This window comes from Lynx canadensis, chromosome B4, assembly GCF_007474595.2.
Source record: "Lynx canadensis isolate LIC74 chromosome B4, mLynCan4.pri.v2, whole genome shotgun sequence".
Classification (NCBI taxonomy): Eukaryota; Metazoa; Chordata; class Mammalia; order Carnivora; family Felidae; genus Lynx; species Lynx canadensis.
Window position 1 is genome coordinate 30,962,871 of NC_044309.1, and position 20,877 is coordinate 30,983,747.

At 35.3% G+C, this 20,877-nt stretch overlaps 1 protein-coding gene across 12 annotated transcripts in view; it reads right to left on the minus strand.

Moving 5' to 3' along the window:
• PARD3 (par-3 family cell polarity regulator) overlaps nt 1-20,877 on the minus strand; it is a 670,780-nt gene that overhangs the window by 160,678 nt on the left and 489,225 nt on the right. For 9 of the 12 annotated variants that reach the window (XM_030321420.1, XM_030321417.1, XM_030321414.1 and 6 more), the window contains one exon: nt 9,006-9,116. The exons of the other annotated variants lie outside the window; for them this stretch is intronic. In XM_030321420.1, the coding sequence (XP_030177280.1) occupies nt 9,006-9,116 (111 nt within the window). The remainder of the gene's footprint in view (nt 1-9,005; nt 9,117-20,877) is intronic. 12 annotated transcript variants of the gene reach the window in all.

Consider the following 20,877-nt stretch of genomic DNA (forward strand, 5'->3'; position numbering starts at 1 on the left):
TTCTCTTTTCAAGGGAAGCACAAAACCTAAATAATCTCCCCAAACTTCTTGCACAATTGTTTCAATATATTATTGATGGGCCCTGGAATTGAATGCTCTTTTGTTCCAAATTACACAGAAACTAATCTTCATTTTGGGACTCAATTTCTATCAAGTCAATTGCTCAGAAGAAGTGCTCAACAGTAGCATGCGGTACTATTCATAAAGCCCAGTCCCATTTGTTTTCTTTTACCCAAATTTGTACATTATTACTAGTTGCCACTAATCATTGAATCCAATAAACATAGTCACGTCTATAGCACCGTCTAAAGGCATTAATTTTTGTCTAAGCTCCAATAACATATGAACTTAATATTTTTATTGTTTATCTTGTCGTCACCAATGAATTTATCCCCAAGCCACAAAAGCTGTTTGCATCCCTCCTTTCTTCCCTGGCGGCTCACACTTGTGACGGAAACCTCAGAATGAAACTGCAGCATACCTGTGGCTCAGGAAGTGGGGCTAGTGCCGCAGCAGGCTAAAGAATCTGGTTACCAGCTTGGACTAACGTGCATTTTCAAGTTCATTCTAGGAATCATTGCTAATGAAGCCTGCTGCTGTGCAAATGGCACTGAAAAGTAGATTTTTAAAACCAGGAACACACTATGGTTTGTGAATTGTAGTGACAATTCACAGTCAAATTAACAAATGATTTTCTTTATTATATACTCTTATACTTGAATGTCTTGTTTATTGTAAAGTGAGAAATGGGACTTTGGAACGCAACCATGTTATATTTACATATGATATATTTTCATTGTTTCTGGACAGATTTATATTAGAAAAGAAATATTTGGATCAGGGGAGAAAATATCTTTGGCATCTTAATGAAAATAATATAGTTTCTTAAGGAAACTTAAAAAAAAAAAAGACTGATTATACTGCAGTTCAGCCTTTAATAGTTCCAGATGGTCAGTGCTATGAAAGGACACCTCTTCTATTCTTTTATCATGACCCTCAGGTCACAAATTATCTCTAAGATGTGAGAGCCATTCGTTTTTCTGAACAGTCAGGTTGTTGTTTAGCATTGTCCCTCCTATTTATCTTGGGCCAAACTTCAGCAATGACAGAAGTAACTGATTAGCCCAAAACTTAGCCAAAGAAATAAATGTCTATTGCTGTAAGTGTTTCAGATAGTCCTTCATAGTTATACAAGAGAACTATTCTGAGAGCAGACAGCCGTAGTGACTGATGTTGATGGGCAACATCATCGTGCACTATTTTCCTGCTCTTGAAATATAAACAAAAACAAAACTTTTAAAACTTTGTAAGACTTTTAACAAGTGAAGAATTTATCATATCAGTCTGTTATGTTCGAACATAAATATTCTCACCCTTTTGGTAAAAAAAAAAAAAAAAGAAAAGTATCTTCCACTATGATAATGAAATTGCCTTGAACCTGCGTAGAAAACAATACACAAAATAATGTAATATACTAAATAAAGTAATAAGGTTAATTTCTTTCCTGCTGTCACTAAATTCATGCTAACAGTCTCTCTTCAGCTTGACATCAATTAATGATTTTAATTCTAGACTCTTGTCACAGTGTTCACCACCTTTTTCTCTAATTAAAATGGATGATGCATGATGAAGACACACAAGACTTCTGTTCTTGTAACATTTCTATTCATTAGGATTTTTTGCTTTTACAATAAATGGCTTTTAGCACTAATTGCAGTAGAGTAAGATGAAAATAAGTTTTATGACTATTAAGTATGGCCTTCATATATACAGAAAAGGTACAGGCATGAGAATCACTACCGAGTGACCAACTCCTCAGGATGGAAATCAGTAGTCTACTTAAATCCTAAATACGTCACCTCCAATGTAACAAAACTTCGATACATGGAACAACCATGGTGCATTTTTTAGAACACTCCAAGAAATAGAAATCGACCTTTAATAATGTTAATAAAAATGCTGTAAATGTCTACAGAAGATAAAATATACTAATATTAGTTTCTCAAAAAACATTAAAATGAATGTTGCATTGCTACATATCAGATAGTTGTTAAGTATCTTCAAAACAATGTTTAAAACCTTGCAATCAACTCTTTTGGGAAACATTTTATCCCCAACTTATTGGCCTGCCATCCAGAAGCCTCATTCTGGGAACAAAGATCTTTTCCTCACAGTATTTCCTCTCTCTGAAAATCAGTATTACAGACATTCATCAAACAAAACCTAAATGCATGGCAAAATGAAATTTAAACTACAATATAACTGGAAGGAATGGTTCAGTTTAATAGTAGCTTGTGGTCAACTGAATGAATGCTGTATTTGCCCCTTAAAACACCTCATCAGATGGAAGACTTCAGAAATACTGTGGCTCAACTCCTCAATCCATCAGGCAACCCTGCTACATAAATCCCACACTGGCTCCTCCCAATACAGAAGCTTCCAATTTGGCATCAATGCCAAACTCCGAAGAGAGGGACAATATTCCGCTATATTTCTTACTTTGAAAACAGTCATCATTTTAAGTGGGATTTTATCTCTTGGTAATATTGAGGTAAAAGATAATTGAGACGAAAAGACTTCCATATTCTAAATGGGTCCTGAAAAAAAAACTCATGACTAGGACCAACTGTTTTGAAGGTACATTTCCTGTTCAAGGGAAAATGGCAAGTTGTACAAATCCACAGTGGAATCGTACAATAGGTGGGGAAAAGTTAAGCTTCATCCCTTAATACTAAAAGAGAAACGATATCAATTTTAAAATATTAAATGGTGGTTCGCCTGGGTGACTCAGTTGGTTGAGCATCCAACTCTTGGTTTTGGCTCACAGTCATGGGATTGAGTGCCACATCCAGCTTTGTGCTGACAGCAGAGCCTGCTTTAGATTCTCTCTCTCTCTCTCTCTCTCTCCCTCTGCCCCTCTCCCCTGCTCATGCTCTCTCTCTAAAATAAACATATATATGTATATATGAATATAAGTGCATATTTGAATATATACATATATGTATATATTTGAATATATACATACACACACATATATATGTATATACATATGGCTAAAAGTTGAAAAAGAGATAAAAAAAAAAAAGCATTCATAGAGATACCACAAATTACTAACACAAAACCACAGAATCTAAGGAGTTAGAAGAACACCTCCTTCCTATGAGTCCCTGTGCCTACATATGGGTGTAGAATTTCTCCACTTTGCTAAATACCTAAGTTCTTAAGAACTAGATCTAGACTCCAAATTACCATCTCTGGAGAGTGTTCATTATTAACTCTAGCCTGTCAACCTATTACCTTCCCAAAGCTCTGCAGTTAGCTATTTTCGCATTGGTTGTATTGCCGTATATCAATTTTGTAATGTTAACAGACTTAAATCTTTTCTCCCTCTTAACAAAGGTAAGGGATCCCTGAGAGAAGGAAGAACAACATAATACAAAATTTAGACCATCATATGGTATGTGTAACATATTGTGAAATGACAAAAACTTCTCCTTTATGCTGACTAATGAAACACTAGAATAATTTTTCACAAACCAAAACACACACAGTCTTACAGATATTCATCCACTCACATTATGTTCTGACTTTATGAGTAACGAAGCACCTACAGTTATTTCCAACTCAAACAGATGCTGCAATGCCAAATACATCTAAGACAGTTCTCATCAAATACAAAACTGCCTTTTCCTACTCCAGTTATGTTCTCTCAACAAAATCCATTCCAAACACACACATGCACACACACACACACATACACATGCTCAATATTGGTCTAACTAGTGAACTTCCACATAGTTAATAGACTGTTTAAAATTTTTGTTCACCTGCAACAATAAATTTTTCTAAAAAATGTCTGATGAAACTAATTTCAGTGATTAGAGGTGATTTTTCTGAAGGACTGAAGAGGTCAGAGAAAATATGGAAAATTCTGCTACAGAATAGAAAAATGTAGATTTTCTAAGAGGTTACTTTTTAAAAGTTAAGCTTTGTTCGAATGACAATATGTGATCTAAATGCAAAGATTATCCAGGTTACCTGGGTTCTACGGTCAGAATTCAGGGAGCCTGAATACTAAGTTTGAAGCCAAAATGAGTAAAAATTTCTCTTCTCTTTCAGATACACAGCGAATACACCTATTACTGCTTTATTGATTGTTTCTCCTGTAATTTCACAAACTTTTCATCCATGCACTTTAAACACACTTTACTACTACATTATAATATTTTTAAATGTTAGCTTAAATGTTAACTTCTGCATCTTTTGAAAAGGATCTTACCAACTAAGAAACACCACAAAAAAAGTTTCTATCAAAATTTCAAGTAATTACACAAAGCAGATATTGGAAACAACTGGTAAAACCGAAAAAAGAAATGCCAGTGAATGGGAACCATATGCAGAAATGCCACACAAAGTTGCAAAATGATGCACCGAGAACTGGGTGTAGCACGTGCAGCACATACAGTTTAATGGCCCCAGTACTGGAAACACGAGCTTTTAAGAAGGATTATCTCTTTGAATAATGGAACATTTCTAGCCATACATTTCCTTAGCAGATTTATAAATATCCTTCACATACTGGGAGAATTTCATAAGAAATTCACTTAACTTTTTCATGTCTCCACTAGAATCATTCAGTCCCCTTTAAAATACTTCCAAGAACAACTTACTACATAGATACAGATAAGAATATCAGAACAGGTATCCCTTGCTGAGTAATACAAAATGCAAGCCAGTTAGCATCATATATATAATAGAATGAATAACATATGAAGCAAATATTTCAGAGTTGAGGACTCTGGCCAGATAGTACAGAGATTTCATCTTTCAGACCTTTTTCCTTCTTTCTGTCCTTCCTTCCCATCCATCCATCTGTTCATACAGACTTGACCTTGTTCCAGAAAAAAATTTAACATGGTTTTCTAAGAATGTACAAAAATGCAAAATAAATCAAAATGAAAATAGATTTAGCTTTTTGAAAGTATGCATGTGTGGAAATACATATTTTATAGGAAATAAATTGGAAAGGCATAGTCTAGTATGTTAACAGTGATGTTATTACAGATAAATTTTTATTTTCCGGGCTTAAATTTATGTTTTTTCTTTCAAATTGTGAATAGATTAAGAATTAGAATACATTAGATTTAGACCTTAAAAAGGTACATGTTTTAAACAGGTAAAAACATGAGGGGAAGAAAACAATGGAAAATGAAAGACAGAACAGAAATAAGATGCGTAAGTAGACAAAACAGAAGCCATGAAATATAGACAGATCACCAACAGTGGTTCTACATTTGCTCATGATTCTGGGAAACAATCAACCTTGAGTTCCACAGTCAGTTAGATGAATGAGCTGGATATGGCTGACCCAGGAGCCAATGGTCTTTGCCAGTATTTCCCAAGTGACTGGATTCTGAGATGTTAGTATTCCACAGAAAACAAAAAGTGAAGGGGGATGTTCTGTGAACAAATGAGTTAGGAAATGATGAATCTCTATTCATATCTTGGTAACTCACAAGGTACATTAACATAATTAGAGTTTTGAGATATAATGGAGTAAAGAAATATGCATCAATTGGCTTAACCAAGTGTTTCTCAAAGAGATTTGCATTGTGGAACCCTTTTTCTACTGCTAAACATTGTTTGGGAAACTCCCACACTACACTGTTCAATATCAACCTTTAAAGCCTAAGGGGAGGTACCACTGGAGCAAAAATACAATAGAAAGCCAAACATTACTTCAGACACTTGGTCACCATAATGGAAGCTAAGTGAGCCTGAAGTTACACAGATCATTTAATTAAATATATTCTATTAGGAGTTTGAAGCCCAATCTTTCTGTGGTGGAAATGAGCCAACGGGGGCTTTGTCCCTAGGCACACCTGAAAGACAACCCAATAAGAGGCAGCAAGCACTGAATTCACACCTCGGCTCCAAATACCAATCACTCTGCTTCATTTCCCCAGCTAGCCCAAATGTGGCCAACAGCATCTCTGAAAGGCAAGCAACTAGGTTTAGAGCTTGGAGTCAGAAGTCAAAATAGCACATCATGGGACCAGCTAATATTACCCTTGGCATTATCCCCAGACTCCCTGCTTCTCAGGAAGAGAGCCTACACATGCAGTCTCAAGTTGCTTGGCAGGGCAGGGCTAGTAGAGACAGAGGACAGATCTATGCTGGGCTCTTCCTATGTGAACAGCATTTATTCAAGACTCCATCTCCCAAGGATGATAACAGGTAGAAAGGAAAGGGGAGGAAGTTAGCAAAAATGAAATCAAATGTAATCTCAGACCCATGCTCAGAAGAATCTAATTTACTTTAACTATCTAAATAGATCTTAACCTGGTAGGAGAACACATTTGAAATGACATTCATTGTCTTTTCAATTGTTCCATATTTATATCTTGAGTCATATTCAGGCTTCGTGGATGTGTATGGTCAAAAAACTATTTTTTGGATTGGGACATGTCATAACTAATAACTAAAGGATGTCAGGTTTTCTATTAAAAATTTTTTTTTTTTTACATTTATTTATTTTTGAGAGAGAGAGTGAGCTAGTGCACAAGTGGGGGAGGGGCAGAGAGAGAATGAGACGCAGAATCTGAAACAGGATCCAGGCTCTGAGCTGTCAGCACAGAGCCTGATGCGGGGCTTGAACTCCCAAACCGTGACATCATGACCTGAGCAGAAGTCAGATACTTATCCAACTGAGGCGCCCCTGGTTTTCTATTTTCATATGAAATCACCCAAAATAATTTTGGGAATTCAAATAGCTACAGTGGTAAATAATGTTAAAAGAGATGCTTTACTACTAATCCGCAATGAGTAAAGGCTATGATGAGAATATAAGCAGCGGTTTATTTATTTTTATCTATTCCTCCACTCAAATTCTTCCCAAAAAAGTTGCAATTTGCATTCTCCAACAAAGCACCGCCAGTGCCACTGGTCAGAACAGAAAGGACATACAAAAGGTTTGCCTTATCCAAATACCAAACACTAAACGAGCCCCACTTATGTAATTCACTAAGTCTCATGCATTCACTTGCTCTATTACAAGATCCATGAGTTTAAATAAAACATACTTATAAAAACTGTTCCTGAAATACAAAGTCAGAGTATAATAGTTTCCTTAAATTATGAAGCTAATTGATTTTTTTTAATGGACCATTCACTGGTTCCTTGACCTTAAAAGATTTTTATTCTAGGCCTCCTGCACATTGTAAATTCATTATGACCAACCTAGTTCCCAGAAGTATTGCATCATTAGAGGTACAGAGATGGAGATTAAAAGCAAAACTGAAAGTGAACTGTGCCTTAGGCAAATTAATAATACAAGTGAAACCATTATGTAAAAATCATTGTTTGGCTGTAAAAATTTGACTATGCATAATAACAAGTATCTTGGAAAATGGTGATAGAATTCTGCATTGAAACACAGTAACCATCTTAAACCAGAAGAAAAGAATATTTCAAATAAGAACAATGGTACAGGATACATGAAGCTATCCCCTATAGTTGGCATCAAAATAGAAGAGAGGTATAATGTTTCTATTGCTCAGATTTTCCTCTAACAAATCACATATTTGCCTGTGGATAAATCTGAGTACATACATTTAGTTGGTATACGCTCTCTTCCTTTAGGGACAAGAAAGACTTTTAGGATAGAAGTTTATAGTACTGAGCAGTTGAGCACCATATTATATACACTAAGGAATATTGTGTGCCTTGGCCTGACAACAGTGAGCCTATTAATAAGTTTGGGGATCCCAAAATTGAAAAGGATCAAAGAGTCCTAGAAATTAAGAAAATGGAAGGGTTTAAAACAAAACTGGAGAAGTACCAGAAGAAAGAACCTAGACTTGCATCATAAATTAAAAGTCCATACTTTCCCCCCTTGTATATTTAATGTTCTGAAAAGCTACAAACAGAATCAGAGTAACTATCTTAGCCCCAAACCTCAGATATAGGAGAAAGATGACTGGAAAAATATCCAAACATTAATCTCTTGTAAAGAAAACCATCATAGATTATTCTTTCTAGTTCTTTCATTCATTAAGCGTGAGATTGAAAGTACCCTGACTCTAGAACTGTTAGCAAGAATCTGGAATTGAAGGTGCTGGACTCTAATCTTAGTTATGGACAATATTTAGTCTTTCAGCCTTGAGCCAGGCACCAAAAACTGCCTCGTACCCCAGATTATTCAGAGTACAACAGGCATATTATCTCTTGCTGCGGCACCTCTGAAAATGTGAAGTGATGATACAGAGGGGGCTCCTTATGAGTCTGCAAACTCTAATGACAAAAATGTGAGGTGGCTTTCTCATCCCCGGGGAATGACAACAAGAGAAATTCTAATCACTTATCAAAATGGGTTTCAATATCTGTTAAGGTAACTTTTCATTCATTTTACTGGTTTTCGGGTTCTTATGGAATGTCTCAACAAGAGATAACAGTCAAATTTAAGTGGAAAATTTCACAAAATATGATAGGAAAATAGAAAGAAAGAAACAAATGTCTTGTTTGAGAGAAAAACAACATAGCCCAAAAGCAACAGTCTCTTCAATTGTTGTTATAAATCAAAATATTTTGAATGAGATATCAAAATTCAAAGTTTTATTCCCAGAGAAATAGTCTTAAAAATTATTATAAAATACTATAAACTCATAAATGAATGAAACAGAATTGTAAATATTTCTTTGTGATTTTAAAAGTGATTATAAGTTCAGTCTTAATGTTTATTTAATTATGTTATTATGCTATTAATGTTATTTAATTTATCTAAACTATCTCCTAGGCAAAGATCTTAATTAAAACCATTTAAACTCACTTTAATGCCTCAAATAAACACATGATTTTTTCTTTGAATCTTTCTTTACATTGTATTTATTCCACAGAAACACTAAAAACCATTGGAGTACAAATTCTTCATATTAGATAAAAGAAAAAAGAGTGGAAAAGAAAAAAAGCTCTATCTGACGAGGGTTAATCAAATGACTGAAGTCTACCTCTCCTGCTCCTGCTTCATTCGTATCCTCTCCTCTTCTGATGTAAGGGAGTCCTGTATTTTTATTTTACCCGTTTTCTCAATCTTGTCATCTTTTCGATGTTTGCCAAACCTGTTGATAACAAAAAATTCTAACTTGTCAATATATACAAAATGAGTTTTCATTCTTTTGTGACAAAGACATATGTACTCAATGAAATGTGAGCTTCCTCAAAACGAGGGCCAAAAGGTCACCTGCAAATCATGATTTTTGCCCAATATTAATATTTTCAATCAATTTATTGGAATTACTTTTAATCAGAACTTTCCAGAGACAACCCTTTTGAAAATGGCCTCAATACCCATTTTTTCTTTTGGCAAAACACAAATAAACAACTTCATAGTTCATCCTTATTGAACAAACAATAAATGTATAGGACTGAGTGCTGAATACTTCAAATGATAGAGGCCAAAAATCTGCATTAGAATGGGTTTCTCTTAAGACTAAAGAATGGTAATCCACAATCATCTATTTAATAATCTCTCCATAAACAACTATTCTTTACTTTCATAGTCAGGTTTATTGGAAACATTCATCATAGTTTAAAAACAGACAAACAAGGCCATGTTCACAAGGTTTAAAGTACAAAGGATAATTTACACTGCTATAACACTTTGAGCTTATTAAATTGAAAGCTTTAAGGTATTCTCATCAAATACTATTCTGAAATCTGATGAGAAGCAATTGGTGAATGTGGAATCTATATCTGATCAAAAACAAACATGAGGAACATACACATGATTGAAAACCAGTCCACATAAACTTTCACAGATGGCCGCTGAGCTGGGCAGCTCTGTGAAAACACAAATACCCTCTCTGGCATCCAACGTATCTCGGAAGCCTAGACTTGCTATCAATTCTTTGTCCTGTTCTGTTCCTTTTCTCTATAAAAGACCATGTTGTCTGAACACGTGCTCATACATGTACTACCTACCCTCAAATAATACTCATCTTAGTGATTTGGTCACCAGATATTTCAAAAAAGAAACCTTTTATACATAGTTCTTCAACTAAGCAGTCATAAATATATAAAATATGTTATTTATTTCTGAAGACAAAGTAGGAATCTGGCTTATGCTGATAATCATATCAAAAAGGAGAAGAGTTAAAAAAAAAGGGTAGTTGAAAACTGATATAAAAGAGAAAAAAGCACTTCAACTAATGGCTTGGTTTGTAGCATAGGTCTTTCTTTTATTAATATAAATCTAATTTCAAATACGAATTTACAGTATATGGGAATGTACATGTGTACACAGGAACATCTCATACATTAAATAGTAACACTGTTTGCAAAGGGGTTTATAAATAAGAAAGGGACATGGGGCGCCTGTGTGGCTCAGTCAGTTGAGCCTCTGACTCTTGATTTCAGCTTAGGTCATGGTCCAAGAGTCTTGGGATCAAGCCCACGTGGGGCTCTGCACTCAGCGTGGAGCCTGCTTAGGAGTCTCTCTCTTGCTCTCCCTCTGTCCCTCTCCCCCACTTGTGCTCCCTCTCTCTGAAATAAATAAAATAAATAAATAAGGAAAGAAGAGCATTCTTTAAATGTTAAAAAAGAAATAAGTTAAAATACCACCACCATTTCTTTAATAATTATGTATATTATTAGAGAGCATTCAAAAGTGCCTATAAAATTAACTTCTTTTTTTTTTTAAATTAACTTCTATAAAGCAAATCTATCCTTAAATTATAATGGTATTTAGAAATTGGAAGATCACTGCAATTGCAAAGAGAAAAAAAAAAAAAAATCCCTAAGAACTTGAGCCCGGAATATGACCACTTCTTGCAAGGGATAAATGTACTATGCTTTTAAAACTAATAAATATAAAGCATTAAAAATAAAAACTAAAACTTTCTCTTTCCTTTATTTCTGTCAATATATCAATAATGCCTAAGAGTAAGGCATAATGACTGACTTTATAGAATGAATTAATAAATAAATGAAAGAGTGAACATAAAAAACTGATACATCTCAGTAGGAGCCAACATCTAAAACATAATGTTCATTCATTTGACAAAAATATATTAAGCATCTACAGGGGTTTCAGGGAAGAGGACAGAGCTGGACAAATTAATTTGAGCATCATCAGCATGTAGATGGTATTTAAAGCCCCCATGAGTTCCTATCCTGAAAATTCTGCAACACTGAGGCATCTGGAAATATAAAATGTATCAAATTCTAACATCAAGAAAAGTGCAAATTCAAATCTAAACATATGATATTTACTTATAAGAGGGATTCCTAAAGAAAAGTAAATCATTTTAACCATTTTTCAGTTCATAAATATCCCTCAAATGATGCAACATTGCCATATTGACTTGTTTTGTTTTCCTTTTTATGTTTTTTTTTTTTTATCTTTGAGAGAAAGAGAGAGAGAGAGAGAGAGAGAGAGAGAGAGAGAGAGAGGCAGAGAATTCCAAGCAGGCTCTGCACTGTTGGCACTTGAACATGAACCATGAGATCATGACCTGAGCCAAAATCAAGAGTCAGATGCTTAACTGACTGAGCCACCCAGGCGCCCCTGTTTTGCTTTTAAAGAAGTGTTTTGGTTCACATTCTAGATTACATATATTCAAAACTGTATTTTATTTAAAAACCACTATGCCATGACACAAGATATATAGTTGATCCTTGAACAACATGGAACCACTCATACCCAGATTTTTTTCTATAAATACAGTATACTACTATATTTCCTCTTTCTTATGATTTTCTTAATAACATTCTCTTTTCTCTAGGTCACTTTATGGTAAGAATACAGTAGATAGTACGTGTAATATACAAAATATGTGTTAGTACATTGTTTATCTTATTGGTAAGGCTTTTGGTCAATAGTAGGCTATTAGAAGTTAAGTTTTAGGGGAGTCAAAAGTTACACATGGATTTTCATCTGCACAGGGTATTGGTATCCCAACACCCGTATTGTTCAAGAGTCAAATGTATATCTCTTTGTACCAAGAGGTACACTTTAATCTTATAAGAGATCATGTACATTTTCTCTTTGAGTTAATAATATAAGGGAAAATTAAGAGTGGTTGACTTTTCTATGATTTAAAGGTTTAGATATTTTTTTGGTACCAAACCTAACATTGAGTTTAATTACCTAGGTTAGATATTTATTTTTTAATGAACTTGGTGCTAGTTTGTGGAGAAAGTTTCAGTTTTATATCTCTATCAAATTTCAACTTTTCTTCTAAGTATACATGATTTAAAAAAAAAAAGTGAATCCTGACTCATATTTAAGAACTGCTTTTTTCTCACTCATTTGATATTAAAATATTTCCTATGCTGCCTCTGAATCACCAGAATATTTTATTATTTGTAAATTTATTAAACTGTTATAGTATACTTCCTTTTTAAAAGTATAAATTCAAGATTAATATATTAAAAAGTAAAGAAACCATAGATAAAATGTTTATAGGTTTACATTTGGACACTTCCCCAATGCATGGTTTAGTTAATAAATTATGTGATTTCTTTAAGGCGTACTATAAAAGCACAGCATAATACTTTATAATTGGGATAAAAATGAATCCCTCAGCTATAATTTTTTGACAGAATAAAGGCTGTAGGTGAAAAAATATATATACCAACAACTCTAGAGTGTAAAAAGAAAAAGAAAGTAGCTCCACACTCATTCATTCATTGCCAATACATTGTAGTGTTCTCTTAATTTATCAGGTTAATTCTTCCTGCAAAGAGGGGTGAAGTCACTGAAAAATTTGAGCTATACATGTATTCTCAAAGTCAGTTTCACAACTAAAATCAGTAATTACCCTATGAAAACAACTATTCCATAGCAAGCTGCTTAAAACTTGGAAGACATCAATTACATTTATTTTATTATCTTTTATAAGCCACAGATGAATTTCAAATGGGTCACTTTCCAAAGAACAGCAACGCTGAAAAAAATATTGTACTTGGTATGTCCAGGGAGCAAACCCATTCTCAGCAAAGAATCGGTTTTAGGAACTGCCTTCTGACTAACCACCACACATGCTCAAACAGAAAGCTCTACTATCCAATGGGTGTGACCCTGGAACAGAAAGTCATCATGGACCCCAGCACCTGGGGAAAAATTTGCTAGTCATATCTTAGGGTATATTAACATAGAAGAATGTTTTAAAAAAAATAAGAGACAAAAATAAAAATATAAAGCTTGACAGAAAAAGTTGATAGAGAAAAATGTCACAGGTCCTTGCTATATGAAGAAAGTACAAAAATGCCACCAAGCCACTAAAGACTCCTTCACAGAAAGATACAGTGGATGAGCCCTGTCTTATCAGAGTAGAATTGATTGTAACATTTCTTAAACATATGGCTTTCTTCATAAAGAATATAGCAGTGTTTTCATTCAGCTAAAGTAATCTCCAAGTAATCTGCTAAATGGGTTTTACTATGACGCGTTACAAATGAGATCATTGCTGTCTGCCAGATCGGCCACATATATTACTATAGTAAAGAATAATGGGCAAAACATGCACTTGTTGATGAACGCGAAAAGAAAAAAAAAATCACAGGATTGTAACAAAATTCTCTTCTTTTCATATAGAAAGAACTGTCGTTAAAATTTTACTGTAAGAGTTTCATGCTACTAAACCATCATTTCAGTTTTTAATAAATTAACCCAATTCTGTCTGCAGTATAAATAACATTGAAATATCTTACTATATTTTATACTGCTAATAAAATTAGAGATCCTCAGAAAAAATTATGCTGAGTGATATCATGCACAGCATCCTGCTATAAATAAAATAAAAAATATAATTGGATTTGTAATGAAATGGAGTTTCCTAATATCGTATTTGAAAACATGATACAGTAGAAGTCTTAAAAATCTTCTGCCTTACTTAAAAATAGATGAACACAATAACCAGCACCAATTATCTCATAAGCTTTGCGGAATAATTTTTGAAATAAGATTTTCTTCAAAAAAAAATCACTGAAATGTCACCTAGAAATCTGGTATTTCTCACAGCTAATTACCAAGGTCTTTCCATCTAAAGAGGGCTTTGCTATAATACTTGCCTTACTATTTACCCTAACAAGCATGTAGGTTACGTGATACTGCTTGCCTGGGAGAGTGTTGAAATGGTTCAAATACAAATTTAGTGTCAGTGACTAGAAGCCACCCATCCTCCCTGAACATCTGACTTCAAGACTAGAATGGTCAACATGGTCATCTAACTCATTTTGCCCCTCATTTCTAAATATTTGCACCATCACATGATTCAATCACTTCCTTTCTCCGGTAACTCATTATTATGGAGGACACAGCCATTATGCTATCCTGTCTTTGACCACTGTGATGATGCTGCCATTTACCCTAAAGATCCTTGAGAGATACTAGCTGTGCCATGAGTCGGATTCAAGATTCTGGGCAGCAAAATCGAATACCCTATACTGTGTTATTCCTCTATTCCAAACTCTCGGCAATGCCTCAGGAACATTCCATTCACTCAAGTCAAAGCAAAATAATGAGCTGTTAACACTATTCCTCTATAGTCTTTTGTGTCATACTTTTCCTAAATGGTTTTTGATCCAAGTTTCTCTAGAAAATCTTTTCAATTGATTCTGGTTCAATCTTTTTTCACATTCTTGGTATTAGCATTGACTTCTCTCAACTCATCACTCTGGTTTCTAACACAATTATGAACTTATTTCTGCCTTAAAGCCTTAAACTCTTCTAAATTTTAGTTGAAAAAAAATCTGGCCATATATCTTTGTAGACTGTTTTATTGCAACGATAAGATTCCATACACACTGAAGGAATATGTACACGTTTCTGCAAAATCAAAGTTGAAAGATGGTCACCCATTCAATGTCTGTATTTGACTAACAAGGAAACTGAGGTCCAAGAGGTATGCAGAGCTGCCCAAAGTCACACTGCAAACTAGGAGAAGAGTTCAGGTCACCTCATAGCTAGTTTAGGAGATTTCAGTGGGCCTGTGCTTGGATACATCTAGAGAAACTGAAATTCTCAGACCTACAAAGTTCACTTTGTGTAAATCCTAAGTGAGACATATAACTGAACACCTGTTGAATGCTCTTTTGATTACTTAATTACATTTCACTAGAATTTATTGAATTTTTATTACGTACTTTATCTCATTGATTTTCACAACCAGCATGTGAGGTAGGTGTTATCATCCTCCTCTTTAGGGGAAACCTCAGGGGAATTTAATGATTTCACAGGCCATATAGCAAGTAAGTAGCAAAGCCAGACTTCAGACCTAAGACTCTTTTTACCACACCCAGCCACCTCAAAAACTTGAGGAGCCAAAGACAGTCAGTTACCCTTATGCTTTTATACTTAGCAGCTGGTTAAAACATCTTTGTTGAAATAAATAAGATAAATCTTGCATTTCCTGCAGCAATGAGGTCCAAAGGACATTGTTCCCAAATGGAACTTGTCTATGAAGACCAGGAATCTGGGGCAAGGTCAAGAACTGATCTCAACCATTGGAAAGGATCATAAAAACTACCCACATACCCAGGACACTGCCAATATTTCTAAATGCAATGATACTCCATAAGCCAAAATTGTCTGTACTGACATATGCAAATATGGCCAGGCAACAGCAGAAACATGTCAAACTGTCCGAACCCAATCAGAGGGTAAAACAGCAAGAATTCGCTGCATGCATTTATCTTTTATAATAATGTGGCTCATAGTTTCTGGCCCTATTTTTTTGTGCCTCAGCCTCCATTTCATAAATAAGAAAAAAACAAGTCACTTCTAATATGTCCTTCCCATACAGGATCTTACATATTTTAGTGACATTTTAAGAAATCGCTACCATGATAGCATACTGATTTGCTCAGCAGTAGATTGTGGCAATGCTGGATGAATCAGGGAAGAGAAGGCTGATTATGAAAAGCAGAAAGCTCCTATTTAGGCAAAAAACATCTTGGTAATCAACAATGATGAGAAGGGAGGCTTAGAAAGGGTACATGACAACTTGATAGTGCTTTTATAAAATGGGATGCAGTTTTAACTTGGCGGAGTTTAGCAGGGGTTCTCTTTAAAAGGAAATTCACAAACTTGACAACCATTATTTGATTGTGTACAGTTTTCATCAGTGCTAGTCTGATTAGATTTAATAAACTAAATTTGGGTTGCCTGACATCCAGAAAAAATAAGTAACTTTTTTTTTTTTAAAGAAAATATAGCTTCTACTTAACCAAGCTAGAACAGCCTTTAGACATGCAGTATACCCTTAATGGACAAGACACCCTTTTCAGGACTCCCATTAAGTGTCCTTATAAGTGCACTCTTCCCCTGGTGTAGCCTGCGTTATCTAATCAAGGATGCACTGATATGTCTAGTAACCCGACACTTCAGGAGTCCTGGAAGGATATGGAACAAGAAAATATTAAAATGACAATGAAGAAATTGAACCCAGCATATTATCAATTTTAATTTTACATGAATCATTCTAAATTCCAAATATCTTACAAATAAAACCCAACCCCCCCCCCCACACCGACACACACACTACCATAGAATCTAAATGGAAAGACTTAAGGAAAAAAAAAAAAAAAACAAGCAAACACAGTAATCCTTCAAAACACAAGATAAATACATAAATGACTCTGAAATAATATTTATAACCTATACTTAGAGCCATTCAAGTAAAATGACAGAAGATGAGTGGAAGTATATCTTAATTATAACGTTAAAGCTTTTTAGGCATCAGCTAGTTCATGGACTGCATGACATATTTTCTGTAGCAAATAAATTCCCTTTGTAAAGAGGGGTCAAATAGTAATTACTGTTCCTTCCATACAAAATTTTTATAAGGCTTGATACACCTTATTTTTTTCAACATATACCCACATAGGTAATCACACCACACAAATCCCATAACACCAAACATGGAGATGCAAATAATATGCAAAGTGTATTTTTTGTTTCCCCCTTAACTACAACTTTATAATAAATTATACATATATAATTTATATATATATATATATATGTATCACATCTAAAATAAACATACACATACCTAAACATAGTAACAACAACACATGATTCTGATTTTTCTAAATGCTTAATTTGGCATTGAAATCAGCCATGTCCACTTATAATGATTTTGAGAGGGCCTTTCACACAACTACTTCTCTAGATCCTTTCTTTACTACTATACTCCTAATTCTTGCACTGTTCATTTTAATGCATTATTGTTTCATAATACAATACTCCAAATTGCAAATTACATTTGGCTCAAGAAGTGATTATGAAAAATACTATCACTGCTGCCTTTGCTCGAATAACTCTGATAATAATGAGAGATTGATTGAGCTCTAAGCAGCCCAAGTGATGAGAAGGGTCAATTTGAACATTTCTATTAAGCTTCTTTTGTTAAACTCAACACTTTGCCAGGTCAGAGGCAAATAATCATACCCTACATCTGGTTACCATGGTTTTCCTTTTCCTAAAGCGTCAGAACAATTTAGCAAGTGGTACTGCCCCAAAGGCAGTCCCCATAAGAAATGCTAATAAGACCTAAGTCAAAAAACACATCTATTCAAAAGGATACTTGAAAAAAGAAAAAGCACAGGGTAGAAAGATATTTTACTATCCACCTTTTTTTCTATTAGGACAAAGAATCAGTTGCATTTAGTAACAAAGATAATCATAATAATTTCTGTTGTCATCTGCCTATCTGATACTCAAATTGCATCCAGGTTGCAAACACTTATGTGGCAATGAAAACACATGCACAATTTAAGAATATCTCTTTTGAGTTGGAAATATTCACCCTCAATTAAATATGCATTGCAATTCAAATTCAAAGTTCTAACTACTGATAGGAGATATTTAGCTACAGGTACAGCTGAAACACTCTCAAATATGTTCTAAGCTTCTACATTTACAGAGCAGATAAAAGTGACACAAACAGAAAATATGGTCATTGAAGTTTGGGGGAGGGGAGGGGAACAGACCTTTGGTATAGCTCCTGGAAACTTTGAAAGATTAAAACTTCCCCAAAGATCTCATTATCTGTAAAGTTAAGGTGTCAGTCAGCACTTTTTTCTGTTGATGATAGGGAACAATTTCTGTTGATTCAATATCTTAGAGAATGCTCTCTACAGAGTAAATTAAGAGGCGCAGACGTTCATTTTTTATCTTTTGCATATTCAGATTTAATATTAGGGAGCCGACACATTTTATAAGGCCCAATAGAAACTCTGCAGGGTGCGAGCTGGAGGCCACGCCTAATTCTTGGAGCAGAAAAGAGCCAGGGGATTCCCACAGGCCTCCAAGCCAAAACCCACTCTACCTGAGTCACACCATCCTCTTAAGGAACATAGGACTAAAGGTCACATATTTGGGTAAACTCAGTGTTCCTGCAGCACACCTGGGTCCCGATGAGTATAGCACATACAGAAGATGACCGTGTGACACCACAAAATGGCAACAGCTCTTCTCAGGAAAGGTTCTTTACTCTTCCGTGCTGTGACTCACTCCCCCAGGATGCACAGCACTGCCTATTATTTATGACTCAATGGTAGTTCAGAGCGCAGCTGGTAACTAGGATCTAAAATCTTGGGACAGTTTCGGGGACAGAGTGACAAGGGCTTAGAACAAGGAGACATGCTTAGCGTCTCATCTCCAATCAGCCCAGCCTCCATGGGAAGGGGAACATGAAATTTGACAAATGGCAAACCACCACATTTTTCCTTATTTGACTAAATAGTTCAACAAGCGTTTAAATATAGAACTTGTTGATCTGTGCACTGGCCTGGAATTCCTCTCATCCCAGCTTATTTCCATCTCCTAAGAGCTGTCTCGTCTGCACTGCCTGCTGTGTGGTCTGAGGCTCCACGCACTCACTGGAGAGTGCAAGCCAAAATGTGGAGGTCCGTAAGAGTGTGCCCTGTTTGTCCAATAAACCGTCCTGGAACCAGAGCCAATACCACGGATATCAGTTTAAATTCTCAAGTCTCCCCAGTTACGTCTGCTTTTACAGGATATCATTATGCTGCTTTTCCTTGGCTGAGGTTTCAAACTGTCTGGCCTAAACTAGTGTGTATAATCAAGGGGTATTAGCAAATCTCACTTTGTTGAGGATAGTATATAATATAAATAGATCTATTTCTACCCCCAAAGGATAGAAATAACCTATACATCTTTTTTTAGCAAAGCCACTCAGAATACCTATCTAGAAGCTAATAAACTAATGCAGGAATAATTAATCTAAGGGAAGAGAAGCCCATGAGAAAAGAACTTAATGAATAACATGAGCTGACAGACGTACAACATCCTAAAATTCCAAAAAGGTTTCCACACAAATTCTTTCATTTAGTTCTTAGAGGAACATGAGAAGGAAATGTGTGAAGAGGAACCTGAGGCTGACGGGTTAAGTGTCAGAGGTGTTAGAACTGGGTTGGGAAGAGACAGCTTCAAATCTACATCCCCAATTCTTTCTATCACAGAATACTTGTCTCCCTCTTAGACTGACCTCAGCCTCTTTGAACGTCTCTTAGGTTGTTTATGTTATTTTATATGTTGGCAGTTCACAAAGTAAAATCTGTATTTATTACACTGAAATCATATTAAAAATAAATTTTAAGAAGGATCACTCACTATGTAAGCATCTTCAATGGTGAAACACCACGTGCGTTGTAAAATACTTGAAAGTTTTCAATGTAATTTTAACTCTTAAGCATCCACTAAGACACTGGGGGCAGTGTTCCTCCATACAGAGTAACAACTGAAATAAGCTGCCGATGGGGGATCCAAGGACAACCTACCATAAGATACTAAAGCATTTGGGTAGCTTATCTGAAGATCAACAATGCAAACACATGTCACAGAGCAGTCAGTGTGGGTAGGGACACAGTTTTTTCAACTGTGGCAAATTGAAATTTTGGCCCAGACAATCCTATGTAGAGGTGAGGTGGGGGTGGTGGGCTCTCTTTGGCATCATAGTATGTTCAGGAGCATCCATGGCCTGTACCCACAACATGCCAGTGGCACTCCTCCCTGCTGGTGACAACCCAGTGAGTCATCAGACACTGCCAAAAGTCCCCTCTGGAGCAAAACCCTGGGGGTTGAGAACCACTGGGCTAGGGTTTAAGATAAACAACTAAGTTCAATGCAATAGCTTCATTATTTACAAAGAATAAGAAGAGGGCTCAAAGGACAGTAAAATGTATGTTGGTCCTCACCCAAGAATGCCCCATTTATTTAAGGACTACTTCCTAAACACTGAAGAAGGAAGTCTCTTTCTACTGAGATGGTTAAGATTGAAGGCAAATGACCATCTAAGTCCCAGAAAATAAGATCTAGCATGCTGTAACCCAAGAATACATTTGGGGAATGTATCCATAAAAATGGCACCAAAGTCAGTATAATCAACATTAGTACACTGATTAAGAGCTTGTACTCCAAAAATCAGAAAGATGTAGGTTATCTGAAGTGTTACAACTGGCACTGTTAAATAATAAAAATATTATCTCTAAAAAAATAGTAGTAGCAAAGATTAAACACAATCATGTTTTTAAACTCTTGGCAGAAATCATCCCTCAATATAACAGATATGATTTTCTAACAAAAATACCCATATACTCATTCCTTCCTCCATTTCTAGGTAGCTCCTCTAGGCTAAGTTGGTAAGACCATGACCATTTCAAGTGGTAGATATAATAAGGTTTTCTAGTATTTGTGGTCCACGTCCTGTCTTTTTGGCTAAGCCAAAATGATCTGGCCAGTAGTGGCTGGTCTCGGCCAGCACAGTAGAATGAGGGTGAACAGCAGCCCAGTGCTATAAAGCAGCTCCAATTTCAGAGGCCTGAGGCCACCTGTCTTCAGAAACAGTGACTCAT